Source organism: Microcaecilia unicolor, chromosome 1 (genome assembly GCF_901765095.1).
Source record: "Microcaecilia unicolor chromosome 1, aMicUni1.1, whole genome shotgun sequence".
Classification (NCBI taxonomy): Eukaryota; Metazoa; Chordata; class Amphibia; order Gymnophiona; family Siphonopidae; genus Microcaecilia; species Microcaecilia unicolor.
This window is the reverse complement of record NC_044031.1, coordinates 69,534,796-69,554,592: the sequence shown is the minus strand read 5'-3', so window position 1 is coordinate 69,554,592 and position 19,797 is coordinate 69,534,796. Positions and strand designations below refer to the sequence as shown.

General features: G+C 43.8%; 1 protein-coding gene across 2 annotated transcripts in view; it reads right to left on the bottom strand.

Moving 5' to 3' along the window:
- The window catches only part of NUB1 (negative regulator of ubiquitin like proteins 1), a 113,473-nt gene that overhangs the window by 42,557 nt on the left and 51,119 nt on the right, over window positions 1-19,797 (bottom strand). For both annotated transcript variants that reach the window (XM_030198193.1, XM_030198202.1), the window contains 3 exons: window positions 19,422-19,616; window positions 12,866-12,954; window positions 2,664-2,770 (listed from right to left, as the gene is read on the bottom strand). In XM_030198193.1, the coding sequence (XP_030054053.1) occupies window positions 2,664-2,770; window positions 12,866-12,954; window positions 19,422-19,616 (391 nt within the window). The remainder of the gene's footprint in view (window positions 1-2,663; window positions 2,771-12,865; window positions 12,955-19,421; window positions 19,617-19,797) is intronic.

Sequence of the window (19,797 nt, the reverse complement as noted above, 5' to 3'; positions counted from 1 at the left end):
ACTCTGGGGACGCTTCTTCCCCTGATATAGAGAGTAGTACCATATGAGTTGATGTCAATGTTGACACCCGCTGAGACATCAGCGTTGAAGATCGCTCCACAGGCATACTTGTGGCCTCAAGACGTAGTCGAGGCTGAGATGCAGCAGACGTAAACACCCTTGACGTCTGAGCAGTGTGCAGCTGAAACATCTACGCCAGCTCCTCCCTGAGCATGGCCCAGTACCTCTCATCAAGAGCAGGCCTGCAAAGGCTGGGGAGCTGGTTCAGAGACAGCCTGAGAAAGAGTTGATGATGATGTGGGATTGAAAATGTTAAGTATTGCCAGTGTTTGCTTTATTTGTATATACAATTTTTAAATGTGTTTGCCTTTAAGTTGCAAATAATAAAAAAAAATTATTGAAAAATTAGAAAAAAAAGAAGATCACTCACAGAAAATTAAAATCATTTTTCAATGTCACACCATTCTATGGATTTCAAAACAAAATGCTTTAGATACAGCTAACTGAAAAAGAGGACAAATATGATGCAGATTGCCACTGTTAAAATGAAGGCAATTGCCTAGACTCGTGTATCTTTTCCAGCACTTACCTACAGAGGTGTCAAGGAAAGTACTGAAAAGGATATAGAAGAAATTTAGGGCCTCTCTTACCAAACCTCGCTAAAGACTCCTGTGAGGCAATGCCGATGAAGCCCATTCAAAGCGAATGGCTTTGTCGGCATTGCCACACCAAGAATCGCTAGCATGGTTTGGTAAAAACGGCCCTTAGCCACTTTGTATGGGATGAGAAGCCAGCATGTACATCAACTAAGAGACTGGTGGGCCCGGCAATGCCTAACTGTAAAAATTACTATGTAGCCACCCAACTAAAACATCTACTAGAATGGAAGGTTGGTTATTAAAAAAATTCAGTTGGAGCAAGATCTAGTGGGGAGTTTCCTTGTAAATACTACCGTATGACTAAGGAGAGAATACAAAGCATAAATATTTCAAACACCTTTACGTGACATTTCATGAAACTACAGGCTAGACTGAGGAGGAGAGATATTAGAGAAATGCTGTATTCAGTAGTCGCCCCATTCAGGTATAACCAGGTCTTTGCTTCAGGGAGGGAATTAGGAATCTACATAAAGGTCAGAACCATTGGATTTACGTATGTTTAATAAGCTCTCTGAAGAAAGGAAATTTATTTTAGGAGTTGCAAAACAAATATAAAATTCAATCAGGGATCTTTCTCCAAGTAATGCAAATACACACCACTATCTAAAGGGAAGAGGGCTGACTGTAAAGGTGTAGCAAACTGTGTCACCTCTGGAGAAATTATGGCAGGAGATGCAGAGATCAAAGGGGGTTATTACAAAGTTTTATAACTATCTGGATGTACGAGCTAGACAAATTTCAATTTATGAAAAAGTGGGAGAGGAATCTAGGTGTGGAACTGAATAGCAGACATCGACAACACAAACAGAAGAACAGGAACCCTCGTAGTCCCAAAATCACGACAAACACAGCGAAGATGACAAATAAAGGAAGCTAGATGATGTTCACGGAATAAAGATTTATTCTCAAACATCCCAGACTTGACACAAATCATGTTTTGGCCAAAGTGGCCTGCTTCTAGCAGATTTTGTTTTTTGAGACGCTAGCTAGCTGTACGGTAATCAATATAATACAGTGCCCTGTTGACGGGGCTGCTGACAATAAAACCTAAACAAATGGTGGTGGAATGTCACCGAACAGAATGTAAGTAAAGAGTTTCTCGCAGTCAGACGCTGATGCGTGATTGCTCGAAATAGCACGGTCGCGAATAAATCTTTATTCCTTGAACATCATCTAACTTCCTTTATTTGTCACTTTCACTGTATTTTAACTGACTAGTAGAACTTGGGAACAGAATTTAAAGGAGGCAGCAAAAGGCACGAGCTCTACCTTGTTAAAAGAAAATTGCCACAAGGTACTCTTCAGGTGGAATACTATGCCAAGCACAATGAAAAAAGTTATAACCTCACACAACAAAGATCGGCTGGAGAGGCTGTGAGGAAGACAGCACTCTTCTGCACATTTGGTTGAAGTGCCCTACAGTGAAACAGTACTGGAAAGATACACAATATTCAGTAAGAGACCCGTGAACCTCAAAGTAATTTTGCTAGGCATGCTACCAGACAGGGGCAAAAAGGGGAGACCAAACTGCTCGCAATGTATATAGTGGCAACATACTGTGAAATCATTGCTAGTTGGGGACAGATACATACACCAGACGTTCAACAATGAAGATGACTCTTTATCAGATCAGTCTGATAGAAACATTAGCAGCAATCAGAAATGACAGACTGGAGAGATACAGTGAAATATAGAATTTAATTGAGAACTATTTTAAAGTGAGCTAATAGCTATACACTTGACAGGGCAGGATAAGACAGCATTAAAGTGATAAGACATGTAAAATAAAGGGGACACTCTTACATATGATGGAAAGAGATAGTACAGGGAGAGAGGGTGGGAGGAAGGTTGGAGTTTAAAGTCAAAAGTCTTGGAAAATCAGATGTTCACATATTGTATATTGACTACTTGTTAACTGAAAGACCTGAACATATATGAACAAAAGATGCTGTATACCATTTATATGACCTTAATAAAAAGAAGAAGAATTCCGTTAGATCTTACCAGAAATGTTCATCAGCATCCAGTAAGAGTGGCAATGCTACCACATAGTCCTTCCTCTTCAGGAATGCTCGGCCCTTTTCATGATAACCCATGGCCAGCATAAGAGCCTACAGAAATAGAACAATACAAAATACAAATTTTGCTTTTTTGGGAATACCCTCATTTCAAGATTTCTGCAATAAAGCATAAGATCAACGAATGTCTTACTAAACAGGCCTTAGTGCTCTTTAGAGTCAATAAAAATGTCAGTGGAAAAATGACATCAAGGAATTATATGCACAAGTTCTATCATATACACTACAATTCTAAGAACATTTTCAGACAGGAAGGGAATAATGAAGTCATAAGAATCATCTTTTAGCTTTACTCTAATCTGGATGCACTGGTCCCCTTGTAAGTGATGCTCAGCTGCTCAAATTTATTGCTGAGAAACAGAAAACCTGCAACTCCCTTAGAATTGAATGGGAGAGAGGGTAGGGCAGTACAAATCATGTTGTTGGCATTGAAAGGGGATCCCTCCATTTTTTGATCCTATTAGCATTCAAGGTGACTCCCCTCAAAAAGTCTTTCGGTTCTAGGTTCCCAAGGCAGGATAAGATGGCACTGTTCATGCCTGCTAATTCTGTTTCTCTTAGTCTCGTGTCTTGTCTGGGCCATATAAAATGCAGTGACACTTCCTGGCACTGCCATTCAACATAGATCTTCTTTGGAAGAATTCCCACGATGCCTCCTTCATCCCAGGACCCCTTCTGCTATTCCTCCCCAGTAATACTGTAAGCACAAGAATACCGAGAGAGACAATTGCAGATGTCAGAATAGGGGTCTTTTACAACGGCACTAGAGACACCCATATATTCCTATGAGTATCTCTAGCGTTTAGTGTGTGATAATTTTTTAGCACATGCTAAAAATGCTGGCGCATCTTAGTAAAAGGACCCCAATATGAGCAAAAATCCCACATTGAACCCAATGCAAGTTCACAATCTCTTACACTAGTGGTTCCCAAACCAGAGCCAGTGGTAGGAGGCGGGGATAGTGCTGGGCAGACTTATACAGTCTGTGCCGGGGCTGGTGGTTGGGAGGCGGGGAAAATGCTGGGCAGACTTATACGGTCTGTACCACAGCTGTTGGTGGGAGGCGGGGCTGTTGGTTGGGAGGCGGAGATAGTGCTGGGCAGACTTATACAGTCTGTGCCCTGAAGAGGACAGGTACAAATCAAGGTAGGGTATACACAAAAAGTAGCACATATGAGTTTATCTTGTTGGGCAGACTGGATGGACCGTGCAGGTCTTTTTCTGCAGTCATCTACTATGTTACTATGATCCTGGAGGCACACCAGCTAGTCAGGTTTTCAGGACATCCACAATGAATATTCACGAGAGACATTTGCATGCAATGGAGGCAGTGCGTGCAAATCTCTCTGATGAACATTCACTGTGGATATCCTAAAACCCTAATTGGCTGGGGTGCCTCTGGGACCAGGTTTGGGAACCAATGTCATGCATACTCACTCTGATAGCAATGTATACATCTAGTAGCACTATATTTATGTTCACATATTTTTCAGTAAAAGCTCAAGGTGTTACATTCAGGTATACTAGGTATCTCCCTGACCCCAGAAGGCTTGCAATCTACGGATGTACCTGAGGTAACGGAGGGTTAAGTGACATACCCAAGGTCACAAGGAAAATAAATGGATTTTGAACTGTGCTACCCTGGTTGTCAGCCTGGTACTCTAACCACTAGGCTACTCCTCCACTCCGCTGTAGAAATGATAGGTTTTACATCAGCATGTTTGTTCTACACTGACGAAGGACGAATTACTGGGTAAAAGAGATGTGCCGTCAATCATGATTCTGCCGGTGTGTGCCAAGGGGAGATCACTGATACTCACAAGTCAATATGCTCAAGTTTTGTAAAAGTATGTACCAACTTACAAGTGACAGCCTTATAAATCTCTGCCACAAATATACCCAATTTCTCTGTCTTGAAGTTGCTACAGCACTTGTTGAATGAGCTCTTGCAAAGCTTAAGGATGAATATCTCCTCTCCTTGTAAGCATCAAAGATACAACATTTTTTTCCATCAGGTAATGGGAATTTTGGAATATGGCATATCCTTTATGTTTGCCCAAAACAATAACTTCTCTGAATTCCAGAAGTGTTAAAACCTCTCCACCTAAAATTTTAAAGCAGCTCTTTACATCACTCTTAGAAGAATTGGGCTCCAGGCATAATATAGACCTCCTGATTCAAATGAAAAGCAATATTCACCTTAGGAATGAAAACTAAGAACAATCCTGGAAAATTACCATATAACTGAAGAAATGGGGGGAAAAAAAAGATTTAAAAACCCTATGAAAATTCTTCTTAAATAGATTTCCACTAATAAAACAGCTTTGATCATTAAGATATACAAAGATATTACAGCTATCAGTTCAAAAGAAAGCTCATTTGTCTCTTTGGCATCATCTTTGGCATCAGATTATTTATTTGATACTTGTATCCCACACTATCTGAATACAATTATTGTATTCAGATAGTATTCAGCTTTATGTAGCTTATATAAGTAATAAACAGTACAAGTTAATGTATAATACATGTTATGAAAACTGTAAGAGTTAAAAGGAACATTCTTGAAAAAGTAGTGGTGAGGAGAAAGATTTTGGCTATAATTGATTTCAACATCTAGCGAAAGGTCAGATAGTTAATGAGTTGTCTTATTTCTCTTGGGATAGAGCTCTTTATTTACAGTTTGTATATTATAAAATCCAAGAGTCATCTTGCTAAAAAATATCCAAAACAGTAAAGCCTAATTAGATAAAAAGGAAAAAAGGTCACACTCATTAAGCCCCAGTACAGAAATCCATAAAATAGGAAGGCAAGTGCACTCAATACCTAGAAATACAGCACAATCTAACTATTCAAGCAAATAAAATAAATACTAGTGTGAAGACCTAGTACCTATCCCTCCCAAACTGAGTAAGATGATGGGTTATGAGTAGACGAAGCTGCCATGGTCTGCTTAATACTAAGAAAGGAGGACAGACAGAGTCAAAAAAGACATTCATTAACTTTTTTAAAACTGCAGTTAAAATTGGACTTAAGGAAAGCAAAATCAACTAAATAATTAAGCAACAACGTTGAAAAGTCCAATTAAGAAATGGAAGGGGGAGGGGGTTCAAGAGAAGAAAAGAAAAAGAAAAATGAATGCATAGGAAATAGAAAAGTAGCAATTTAACCTCAATACTAAGTATAACAGGACATTAAGATGCCACATTGGGAGGATTAAAAAAAAACAACAACCCACACTTAACATCTCTGACCTTGATTATGCATTTACAAGGAAACCTAAGGGAGAATAAAGCTCTTAATTGAAGTACAGTAGGTCTTAGGAACAGGAATTGCTTCATCCTCCTTTGATTCTCTTTGGATATGCCTGGAAACATCCTAATTTTGAAATTCAGAAAAGGCACATCTCAATGTCTAAAATACATCCAATCCCACGCTCTGTATTTTAGGTGTATGAAGTTTGTGAGGACAAACACCTTTTTACTAACTGCAGTACCAGATGTTTTGTACTTCATATATTAGTGAGGAGTACACAGAGAGAGATCAGTATGGGGTGTAGCCACAGCCGAGTCTGGCCGCAATGCGGCTCACTGACACTAGCACGCTTCAAGCATCATTTTTTACTCTCTTATGTGTAACTCCCTGTTTTTTTTATGTGAAACTAAATCACTCTAATTTGTTAATAAATGTGTGTGTGCAAACAAAAATCAAAAAATCTAACTTAGAGAACTGGGTACAAAGCAGCACTGAATAGAGGGTAACAGGAAAAACTTATCTGAGTCTTGAATAGTTTGTCTCCATCATTTAGCAGAATATTAAAGGCATTTTCCTGAAAATTGTTCACATCCAGGTCCTACAGAAACTTACGTTTCAAAACAAATTTTCGTCAGGGACGCCAGTGCTTAAACTTCCTCCATGGTGGAGGAAGGGGAGGGCCACCCTCTTCCCCCCAATTTGGGGAAGCTCCAGATAAACCTGAAGGTTATCAATAGAAATCAAACAAAATAAAACATGGAAAAGAAAATAAGATGATACCTTTTTTATTGGACATAACTTAATACATTTCTTGATTAGCTTTCGAAGGTTGCCCTTCTTCGTCAGATCGGAAATAAGCAAATGTGCTAGCTGACAGTGTATATAAGTGAAAACATTCAAGCATTGCTATGACAGTCTGACAGGGTGGGAGGATGGGGGTGGGTAGGAAGTTCCTAGCCCATTATAAACCATAAAGCTGTATGTCTCTGTTGATCACCCTCCCCTCACCTACCCACACCCATCCTGTTAGAATATCAATGATATGCTTTGATGTCCCCATGCATACCTCCGACCCACCCCCATCCTCCCACCCTGTCAGACTGTCATAGTAATGCTTGAATGTTTTCACTTATATACACTGTCAGCTAGCACATTTGCTTATTTCCGATCTGACGAAGAAGGGCAACCTTCGAAAGCTAATCAAGAAATGTATTAAGTTATGTCCAATAAAAAAAGGTATCATCTTATTTTCTTTTCCATGTTTTATTTTGTTTGATTTCTATTGATAACCTTAAGAGTGGACTAACACGGCTACCACACTCCTCTACTTCAGATAAACCTGAGAAACCAGATATTACCAGCTGAGTCACTAATCTACCTTGCAAGCACTGAACATGCTTGTCCATAGGGCCTTTAACTACTACAGTAGATGTTACAAGGCTCTCAGCTTTAACCTTCCTTTTTTTATTTCCTAAATGTGGGCACAAGTTTACATATAAAGAGTGTATAGGTCCAAATCTGGCCACGTCTTTTCCAAAGTCAGTTTTCAAAATGAAATTTTTCCCTTTGAAAATTCATGTAAAGCTTGCAAGTAATGTTATGTTTATTAAAAGATTTGCTATGTAGGAGGGGATTGGGAATAGATGGGTTAATAGCTATTTCCCAATTTATTGTAGAGGGCTATAAGAACCCAAGCTCTCTTCTATGAATGCTCTACTTGGGAAAATGTTTGAATTGTTCACGTTTTCATATACATCAGCTGCTATTGTTCCTGATTTGGTACAATTAAATAAAAACAGATTTGCACTAAAAGATTTGCTATACCACTTCCCTAATAAAACAGTCACAGCCGTTTACAATCGTATTAAAATTAGAAAAGAATGGCAAAAATATGATAGAAAAGAATCCAATCATAAAAAAAAAACAAAAAAATCACATCCCCATAAGTCCTTCAACACCAATCCCTATTCAACAATCAGGAAGATTAAACACTATTGTACAAAAATGGGTTTTAAGTAGTACTTTAAATTTAATTAATGGAACTTCATTTCACATTGCAATTGGAAGCTTATTCCAGAGGGCTGGGGCTGGCCACAGAAGGTGGCACTATCTCGTGTCGATGCTAATCTCGCTTTTGATATGTGAGGATTTACCATTCTATTGTCCACTAAAGATTACTACTACTACTACTACTATTTAGCATTTCTATAGCGTTACAAGGCGTACGCAGCGCTGCACAAACATAGAAGAAAGACAGTCCCTGCTCAAAGAGCTTACAATCTAATAGATCTAAAATAAATCTAAGTAGTCTATTCTACTTACAAAATTTCAAAGTAGCCCATGGGAGATTGTAAGTCTAAATGCTTTGAATAGAGCCCCTTAGTGTCCTTGGCAGTTCCATACGTACCAAGTAGAGTAAGCCTCTATATAAGATGGTGAAGAATTATTAAGGGGCCCTTTTACTAAGCTGTGGTAAAAAGGGCCCTACACTAGCAGCAGGGGCTGTTTTTGCTGTGCGCTGAGGCCCTTTTTATCACAGCGGGTTAAAAGGCTGAAAAAAAGACATGGCCATGCGGGTAAGATTGCTCTTACTGTGTGGCCATGTGGGGAGGAGCAGTTACCACCACCCATTGAGGTGGCGGTATGGCCTCCTGCGCTAACCCGGTAGTAACTGGGTAGTGCGCCGCTGCCCGATTACCCCCAGGTAACCCCCTGTGGAAATATGTTTTGAATATTTCCGCTAGCATCGAAAATGCACTGTGCTGGGGGTGGAACTACTGCCAGCGCCTGAGTTGGGTTGGCAGTAGCTCCAGATTGGGGCATGGGCTTACCGCTGATTAGTACAAGGGCCCCAAAGTGCTTTATGTGCAATCACCAAAATTTTAAAGTCAATGCTAAATTTTATCGGCAGCCAATGATGTTTTATAAATAGAGGTGTAACATGATTTTTATAATGTGCTCGAATAACAAACGCACTGCAGCATTCTGCAAAGTTTGGAATCTCTTCAGATGACCATTTCACAGACCTATGTAGACAAGATTACCATCATCCAGTCTTGATATTACAAAAGAATGCATACGTGTACGCAATGCTTGCTCATCCATAAAAGACCTGATTGATCAAAGTTGTCTTAAAACAAAAAATAAAATTCTTTTTTCAAAACACTGGAAATGTGCTCTGAAAATGTTAACTGATTATATATATATATATATATATATATATATATATATATATATACTAGTAAATAGGGCCCGTTTCTGACACAAATGAAACGGGCGCTAGCAAGGTTTTCCTCGGAGTGTGTATGTTTCCGAGAGTGTGTGTGAGAGTGAGTGTGTGAGAGACAGTAAATGTGCGAATGTGTGTGTGCGACAGAGAGTGAGTGAGTCTGTGTGCGAGTATGTCTGTGAGAGAGAGAGTGTGTGTGTGTCAGAATGAGAGTGTATGTGTTTGAATGAGAGTGTGTGTGAGTGCGTATGAGACACAGTGAGTGTGAGAGTGTGTTTCACACAGATACAGTGTGTGTGAGAGTGTGTGTGAGAGAGAGAGAGAGAGAGAGAGTGTGTTTGTGAGACAGTGTGAGAGAGTATGTGTGCGATACACAGACACTCTGTGAGACCGAGTGTGTGAGTGACTCTGTGACACATAGAGAGTGAATGTGATACGGTGTGAGACAGATATAGTGTGAGAGACTGTGTGAGAGTGTGAGACAGAAAGACAGTGACTGTGAGATAGAGAGTGTGTGTGTGTGTGTGACAGAGATACCTCCCCCTCCCCTCTGGTCTGAGGATCCCCTCCCCCCTCTGCATTCCCCTCCCCTCTGGTCTCAGGGCCCCTGCCCCTCCCCCCTCTACATGGTTGGCAGCACCGTGCAAGTGTGTGTGTGTGAGAGAGAGAGTGAGACTGGGTGGGACTGTGTGTGATTGTCATCTCTCCCCTGCCCCCCTCCACTGTGTTCCCCTCCCCTCTGGTCTCTGGACCCCCTGGCCCTCCCCCCCTGTGCATGGTTGGCAGCACCGTGCGAGTGTGTGTGTGTGAGAGTGTGTCTGATTGTCCTCTCTCCCCTGCCCCCCTCCAGGCACCCAGAAAATTGTCCCCTGGCCCCCCTGCAGCCACCCAGTGATTCCAGCGATTATCCTCTGTCCCCCCCCTTCAGCCACCCAGCGATCATGCTGTGTCCTCTGCCCCCCTTCAGCCATCCAATGATTCTCCTCTGTCCCCTGCCCCCCCAGCAGCCACCCTGTGATTCTCCCTGTGCGCTGCTCCCCCTCGAGCCATCCTGCGATTGTCTGTGCCCTGCCCCCCTCCAGCCACCCAGCGATTATCCTGTGTCCCCTGCCCCCCTTCAGCCACCCAGTGATTATGCTGTGTCCCCTGCCCCCCTTCAGCCATCCAGTGATTCTCCTCTGTCCCCTGCCCCCTCTGCAGCCACCCTGTGATTCTCCCTGTGCGCTGCCCCCCCTCGAGCCATCCTGCAATTGTCTGTGCCCTGCCCCCCTCCCGCCACCCAGCGATTATCCTGTGTCCCCTGCCCCCCTTCAGCCACCCAGTGATTATGCTGTGTCCCCTGCCCCCCTTCAGCCATCCAGTGATTCTCCTCTGTCCCCTGCCCCCCCCCCTGCAGCCACCCTGTGATTCTCCCTGTGCGCTGCCCCCCCTCGAGCCATCCTGCGATTGTCTGTGCCCTGCCCCCCTCCAGCCACCCAGTGATTATGCTGTCCCCTGCCCCCCCTTCAGCCACCCAGTGATTATGCTGTGTCCCCTGCCCCCCCTTCAGCCATCAAGTGATTCTCCTGTCCCCTGCCCCCCTGCAGCCACCCTGCAATTCTCCCTGTGCGCTGCCCCCCTCGAGCCATCCTGCGATTGTCTGTGCCCTGCCCCCCTCCAGCCACCCAGCGATTATCCTGTGTCCCCTGCCCCCCTTCAGCCACCCAGTGATTATGCTGTGTCCCCTGCCCCCCCCTTCAGCCATCAAGTGATTCTCCTGTCCCCTGCCCCCCTGCAGCCACCCTGCAATTCTCCCTGTGCGCTGCCCCCCTCGAGCCATCCTGCGATTGTCTGTGCCCTGCCCCCCTCCAGCCACCCAGCGATTATCCTGTGTCCCCTGCCCCCCCCCTTCAGCCACCCAGCGAGTATGTTCTCTCCCCTGCCCTCCCTACAGCCACCCAGCGACGAACACATAGAAAAAATGTTCTTCTCATTCCAGCGATGTTCCTCTCCTCCCTGCTGCACTGAAAATAAATGATCCCTGCTGCCTTCTCCTCCTGATCCCTCATGCATCTGCCTGGCAGTGCAGTGATCCTTCCTGACGCTCCTCCTCCCTTCTTAGCATACACGTCCCTATGATAGGTGTTCCGCCCTTGACGTCATCCACATTCTGTTGTCCGGTGGTAGTCGCATGAGCTGAATGCCGAGGCAAGGAGGGAGGGAGAGAGGAGGGGAACTGTGGCTGACTGTCAACTGCAGAGAGGAGTGGCCTAGTGGTTAGGGTGGTGGACTCTGGTCCTGGGGAACTGAGTTCGATTCCCACTTCAGGCACGGCAAGCAACTTGTGACTCTGGGCAAGTCACTTAACCCTCCATTGCCCCAGGTACAAATAAGTACCTGTATATAATATGTAAGCCGCATTGAGCCTGCCATGAGTGGGAAAGCGCGGGGTACAAATGTAACAACAAAAACAAGGAAAAGCGGAAAACTGCTCTTGTTTTAACACTGGTGTGCCCTCACTCCTCCTCTGTGGCAGAAAGCATGGTAGGTCCTTGCCCAGTTGATCCGCCCCCTTCTGACACTTATAGACTCTCGCGCTGTGCTGTGATTGGGTGAGGAGATTGGTACAGAAGAAGCACGAATGCTTCAAGGCTTTTGTCCATGCTGCCAGCTTCAGAACATTGGAGGTGCGTTTTATTATATAGGATAAAGTGATCCCAAATATTTAAAAGAAACTACCAGTTCAATAGCCTCAACTGCTAAGAGGCTTAATATTTGGACAATAACTAAATGTAGTAATACAACATGCAATTGATTTATTAATATTTAAGACTAACTGATGTGCTTTTAACCAAGTAGATGCTTTGTCTAAACAGGATTGCAACAGTCTCAAATCTGGATGTAAAGTTGAAGTATCTGCCACCATTAGAATATCATCAGCATACATAGGGACAGAGAAAGTACCTGCATATAATGTGTATAGCGTTGCGTACATCTAGTAGCGCTATATAAATAATTACTTAGTAGTGGTAGTTAATCACCTCTCTAACCTCATGTGCACCTTTCTTTAAATTAGTCACCTTACTTTCTAACTCCTCTTACTCTCTTACCTATCTATATGTTACATCTTTGCTTATACCCTTTACTGTCAATTAAAATGCTCTATTACTTATTGTGTTGACATATGCCATACTTTGTATTGTTATTTGAATATTTTTACTGCTGTAATTGTCTATTACTCATGTTTGATTTATTCTTACTGTGCACCGCCTTGAGTGAATTCCTTCAAAAAGGTGGTAAATAAATCCCAATAAATAAAAATATAAACACTTATGTGGCTAAGGGACTTTACAAGATGTTAAATAATACAGGTGATAAAGTAGAACCCTGAGGAACTCAGCAGAAACGCTGATTTACAAGTGTTCTTTGTCTGAAAGCTGTTCCCCAATGAGTTGACCTACCTGATAATAAACAGACATCTACTACCAAATGACAGTAATAACATAACTAGAAAAAGACATACGAGTTAGAACACATATTATATAGAACTGAGAAAAAATATTAAAATATTCATTGTACAGTATTAGCTGCATTTAGAGTGTCTGCACCTAGTTGGTTAGCTGCTTCATCATCCATGGAACTCCATATACATTTTACACACTACTTACTTTTTTTTCTGCTGGTGGCATTGTAAGCGATCGCCCTTTTTGATTTGCAATCTCTAAGTAAGGCGTTGTCTCAGGATCCACGTTCTCAGCTGCCATATAACCAGAAATGTACCATCATTAACACAGTGTCATAAATAAAGAAAAAAAGAATATTATCCCTAAGAGGAAGCAGTTACGCCCCAATGAATGTGTTCTCTTATACATGGGAAGCGCAATACCTCATACTGCTGTGTGTGCTGGAGGGAGCAATTCATTTTTATTCTACCTTTTCTTTCCACTTCCCCAAGCATCTTATTCCAGTTATAAAAGTTCACTTGCCAGCCAAGTTCCTTCTAAGACTAAACCTCTCAATGTCTTTCTTGAATTGGAAAATGTCACTATTGTAATGCCAGTCATTCTCGCTGCCCCATGGATTACATGTGCGTCACTCCACTAGCATAGTTACACTTCATCGGTCCTGAAAGACACAGGGTTCATTTCAAACACAAAGTTTCACTGTCAAAGTGCGGTAGTTGAGCACTTCGACAACCCCAAGGAGGTTTTATTTTTTAACATGTTCTTTAAACTTGATTAGAATGATGACCACACTAGAATGCAGTTATGGATGTACAACTACATAGGGGTATGTATACATGATACAAGTATGTGTGTCATCAACAGCATGCATATTTTTACATGATCTGTGCATATGCAATTCTAGGGTCATAGCTTAGATAAAAGTTTGGCTGGCGTTGCAATGTACGTTTTATACCTTTTTCAGAGCAGGCATAAATATGTGGGAGAATATCTGTGCACTACTAGGGCTAGTTCTGAGACAGCAAAGTTGCTTATCTATAATAGGCATTCTCCATAAACAGCAGAATTAATAAACCACAAAAATGACATTGTCCAATGACGTTTACATAGAGCAGTTCTTCCACAACTCAGAGCTAATGTACAGTTCTGAGCAGGTGCAGCAGACCCTCAGCCTCCTCAATTAGTTTAAAACTCATAATCAGATTATCCATAATATATTGGAGTCATAAATTGCTCCCAAGTTAAGATACAAATGACTTACAATCAGTGGCGTTCCTAGGCTGGCTGACATCCGGGGCAGATCGCCAATGCCCCCCCCCCCCCCCGGTGAAATTACACCCCCCCCCCCAGGTGCATTTTTACCTGCTGGGGAGGTGCCGCGCGCCTGTCGGCTCAGAGTCCGCTCGTTCCCTGCTGCTCCCTCTGCCCAGGAACAGGAAGTAACCTGTTCCGCGCAGAGGGAGCAGCAGGGAGGGAACGAGCGGCCTTGGCCAAAAGGCGTGCGGCACCCCCCCAGCGGCGTGCACCCGGGGCGGACCGCCCCCACCTTGGTACGCCACTGCTTACAATGTTTTTCCATTCCTAAAGGTCCCTAGATCACTTAACACTCTGATCACCCTGTTCTTTATAGTTAAACAGTGAAGTAATACACATTCAGAAAAGTGGTCATACTTACTAAATTCTAACCTACTATTAAAATACATTACTAAGGTAGAACATTTTCCACACTCCTACCGGGTGCTATTAATGCAAGAGTGTGGCTGTGTGAGGGCCTGCCCCTGTGCATGCACACTGATTCCTGCTCTTCCACTGCTCTCTTTACCTTTCATATACTGGCCGCAGAGGTTAGCACAACAGTGCAGTTGAGTGAGGGCCTGCCTAGTACACTGAGTTGCTTTGTCTGCCTCTGTTAGTGATTGCTACTGCACCCTATCCAGAAGGTGTGGGGGGGGTGGAGTTTGACCGGAAAGTAGCAGATCTGCAACACCAGCCAGAGCCATCAGCCCTTCCTTGGTTGGACCTGCATGCCTAGTGCCCACCTATGTTAACTGTAGCCAACCTTCCCCCTCCCCCCAAATCAGATGTGGCTATGCCACTGAATCACAGAAAAGCACAGCAGAATGATTCTGAGCTGATCACAAGATTTCAGGGAAGTGGGAAATTGTTTCCCGGTCTTGAAGCATTAGCTGTCAATATCCAGTGACCTTTTGCCTTGCTCTGGTTAAACAGTCAATAAAGCTGTCAGGCAATCAAAAGAAGGTTGAACTTGATGACCCTCTGGGAGCATGGTGAAAATGAAAAAGTGGAGCATGGGTGCATACAAGCAGAGCAAATTCCTGCTGCTAAGAGAGAAAATCCAATTGACTCAAAACTTGAAAACAGCATCTGTCCCAATCCTTAGTGATTACAGCCCCGACCCCCCCCCCCCCCAAGCCAGCGGACCTCCAGTCCCCCTGACCCCCCCGACACAGAGGCCTGGAGGTCCAGTGGATCTCCAGCCCCCCCTAACCCCCACTCACACCCATAAAATAAGGCCCTGGTTACCAATGGGCCACAAGCCCACCCCCCACCTGGTGGTCTAGCAGCCCCTACCCCCCTGTACCTTTGAGGTGGAGGAGGAAGTACAAAACTCCCTCCTCTTCAGCAACGCCTTCAAAATGGCGGCACCCAGCCCTGCCAAGTCCATCCTGGCTGGGCGCTGTCATTTTGACAGCGACGCTGAAGAGGAGGAAGTGTGCTACCCCCTTCTCCACCACAAAGGTACAGGGGAGAGAGGGAGCCACTACATCACTAGATGGGGTGGGGGTGGGGGGGGGGGGGGGTTGGCTTGCAGCCTACTGGGCCACCAGTGCCTTATATTTTTTGTGTGAGGGGACTAGGGGATCCACCAGATCTCCAGCCCCCCCGTGCCCCTGTTTTGAGGGGGGGGGTCAGGGAGACTGGATGTCCACCAGACCTCCAGTCCCCATGTCGCTGTCCTGGGGGGGGGGCTCAGGGGGGCATATGGAGGCCTTGCAGTTGAGAAAGCCCCTGTGTTTGACAGGTCTGGGCTTTTGACAGTCCGGTCCTATCAAACAAGTGCGGGAGGATTGTGCCTCAGACTTTTACCCCCATGATCAGAGATAATAGAGTGCTTATATTTGCCTGCTATTATCTCTGATCATAGGGGTGGTATAGTCCAGCGCATAAGTTCTTATACCTGGGTAACTTGCACAAGATTAGAAGGAGTTGCAGCAAGACTTGAACCAAGTTCCCCAGTTTCTCAGCTCCCTGTGTTAACCATTAGGCTTACAACAGATCCCTGGGACCTGTAGCCTAGAGGTTAGTGCAGCGGATTTTGATCCTGGGGAACTGGGTTTGATTCCCTCTGCAGCTTCTTGTGACTCTGGGCAAGTTACTTAACCCTCCCATTGTCGCAAGTACAATAAGTACCTGTATATAATATGTAAACCATTTTGATTGTAACCACAGAAAAGCGGTATATTAAGTCCCATCCCCCTTTTTATTACTACAAGGCAAAGACCATAATAACATAGTGACAGCAGATATAGACCTGAATGGTCCATCCAGTCTGCCCAACAGTCATACTCATTATCAATTCATGATTAAGTCAGCAATGAATGTGATATTATATACTTTATCACGTCTTTCTTGGGAGTTTCTGGGACACTGAATGTAGAAATCCGCCCAAATCTATCCTTATGTACCACCTACTGGAGTTGCTGTAAAAGCCCACTCCAGCCTACCTGAATACATCTTGTCATTTGTGGGTCCTAGACTGTAAAAGTCTGCCCAGCATTGTCCTCGGTTCCAGCTACTGAAGTTGCCATATTAATAAAAGTCCTGATTTTAATTGGATAGGAAATGTTTTGAATGTATATGTGTTTTATCGTATCTGTAACTAGACTGCACTTCAGCTATAATATTGCCAAAACTAATAATAATAATAAGATTAATGCTAAATTCATGAGTTACTGGTACACTAATTCTGATGGAAAAGGAAGTCAAAAAGGCTCTTACTTGATTTTCAGGAGATGAAAAGAGAAGCAGTATAGACTGTCTGTACGAACTGGACTAGATTCTATATATGGTGCCTGACAATTCTGTGCGGAAAAAAAATATGCCTAGGTATATTCTGTAAAGTACACCTAAATTTTACAGAATAGGCTTATACAGAATAACGCAGAGCACTTCTCCATGCAACCAAACATAGTCGCAGCCATTTATGCCATGTTTTACTTGGCATAAATCCCAATGCCTAAATTAGACGCATAGTGGGTGTATTCTATAACAACACACACAGATTTTAGAAACACCCACGCCCCACCCATGGTCACGCCCTTTTCAACTATGCGATTTAGAATTTAGGCACACCATGTTACAAAATATGCTTAGCGAGTTGTGCACATAAATCTTAGTGCCAATTAGTATTGATAATTGATTGTTAACATCTCATTAACAGCACTGATTAGTTAGTTAACCAATTAAGCTTTGCGCATTGTTATAGAATATGCTTTGATTTCCACATGGAAATTAAGGTGCCATATATAGAATCCCGGGAACTATGTGTTAAGACAGCAGGCATGAAGGGTAGTGCCGAAGAAAATCATCATTCAATATACTATAGTTCTTCACATAAAATTTTTCTAAGTAAACATTTTCCAGTGTTAAGAAGTGAAAATAATTCCCTTGCCTCACCACAATCTATTCCAGTGGCATACCAAGGGCGGGGCGGTGGGGGGGGGGGGTGCTCCGCTGGCGCTGCAGTCCAGCTCCGTTGACGGACAGATGACCCTCCTCTGCCACCCGGCACCCAGCCTTAAAAAACAAAAACCTGTGAAGCGCCTCCCGTCTGGTCTGTTCTGTAAAGGAAGCAAATCGTCTCATCGCATCGGCCCTTCCCTCACTGTGTCCCGCCTTCGTGGAAATAGGAAGTTACATCAGAGGGCACGGCACAGTGAGGGAAGGGCTGACGCGATGAGACGATTTGCTTTCTTTACAGCAGAGCAGACGCGAGGCACTTCACAGATTTTTTTTTAAAGCTGGGTGGCAGGAGAAGAGGGTCGTCTGTCTGTCGACAGAGCTGGTAGGCAAGTGGGGACTGGGTCGGGGAGGGGGGGCTCAGATTGGAGAAGGGGATGGGGACTGGGTCTGGGGGCGGCTCAGATGGGAGAACGAGACTGGGACTGGGTGGGGGGAGCTCAGATGGGAGAAGGGGACTGGTTCTGGGGGTCGCTCAGATGGGAGAAGACGACAGAGACGGAGACTGGGTGGGGGGCTCAGATGGGAGGGGACTAGGTCTGGGGGGGCTCAGATGGGAGAAGGGGACCGGGTCTGGTTCTGGGGGTCGCTCAGATGGGAGAAGGGAACCGGGTCTGGGTGGGGTGGGCCCAGATGGGAGAAGGGGCCTGGAGCTGGAACTGGGGTCTGAGAAGGGGGCAGGAGGGAGAATGGGGCCATGCCTGGGGCAGGATGGAGAATGGGTCTGGGGCTGAAAAAGGGGGCTCTAATGCAAGGCATGTGGATGAAAGGGACTGGAACTGGGGGCTGAAAAGGAGGGTAGGTGGGATAAGGGGGTCATTACAGGAACTGGGGGCTGAAAAGGGGCAAGGGCTGAAACTGGGGACTGAAAAGGGGACAGGGAGAAGTGGCTGGGGGCTGAAAAGGAGGGGCAGGTGGGAGATGTGGGCTGGGGCTGGAACTAGGGGGTAGGTGGGATAATGGGGCTGGAACTGGGGACCGAAAAGAAGGGGCAGTGAGAGGGAGGGCAGACCCTGGATGGATAGCAGAGGGAGGGCAAATGGTGGATTGAAGGGGTAGAGAGAAAGGACAGACAATGGATGGAAGGGATGGCAGAGAGAGAGCAAAGACAGATGCTGGATGGAAGGAAGATGGTGAAAAGAAGATGAGGAAAGCAGAAACCAGAGACAACAAATTGTAAATAAAATATATATTTTTATTTTTTTGCTTTAGGATATAGTATTGTAGATGTGTTAATAAATGTTTATAAACAGAACATGCAAATAAGGTAATCTTTTTATTGGACTAATTTTAATACATTTTGACTAACTTTCGGAGAACAAAACCCCCTTCCTCAGGTCAGGATAGGATACTGTAACAGCACTATACTGTACTGACCTGAGGAAGGAGGTTTTGGCCTCTGAAAGCTAAATGTATTAGTCTAATAAAATGGTATTATTTTATTTTCTATATTTGTTTTATTTCTATTTGTTAATTTGTAAAATGGTGATTGGTATTTGTTAGTTTTTTCAAATTTACATCGGCTGTCTTTATATTTTGCACAGTACTAGGGGACATTTTCTGTTTCTGTGGCGTTGCATTGTATGCAGAGTCTGTCATCTTGGGGGTTCAGTTTAATTTTTGTCTAAACAGAAAGTTTATGATTACTTATTCTATAGTGGATTAGGGTGTATATCTGTGTTTGTGAAAAAGACATGGCTTTCAGTTGGCATTGACTTTGCAGGATCAACGATCTGTACTATTCTGTCTGGTTTTGTTTTACAATAGGTGAATTGATGTTCTAGTGCTCACTATAGTGTTTAAGATGCTTTCCTTTTCCTTGTGTGACTTGTAGAAATTACTGCTTATGGTATGCTAGAATTGCTCTATAGGTCCTGAGTGTTTTGTATTCTCGGTATGCCTAGTACTGGATTTTGGAGGGGGGGTGTTAAAAAATGACCAGCCCCGGGTGTCAACTACCCTAGGTATGCCACTGATCTATTCTCCAATAAATCCATACCTCTCTCTGCCAGAATTTTCAACCCCTTTTCAGCTCGTTTTGTCTTTTCTTTAATGTTTTCATTGCTTTCCTCTTGTTGCTTTTTCATCCTTTCCTGCTCCTGAGCCAGCTTCTTGGCCTCCTCGTCAGTATAAGTCCTTTGAATCACCATAACCTTCATGTTATGTTTCACACCTTGCTCCTCAAGAGTCTTCTCTACAGGCAGATAATGGAAAGAGTAAAGGGAACAAGTTCTTTACATTCTTACCACCATCCAATGGCAAACCAGCTAATACATCAGGAAGATTGAAGACAGTGGGGAAAAAATATCCAATAATGTACACAACAAGCACTAAATATTCAAACACGCATCAAATCCCCTGGCTGGATATAAAAC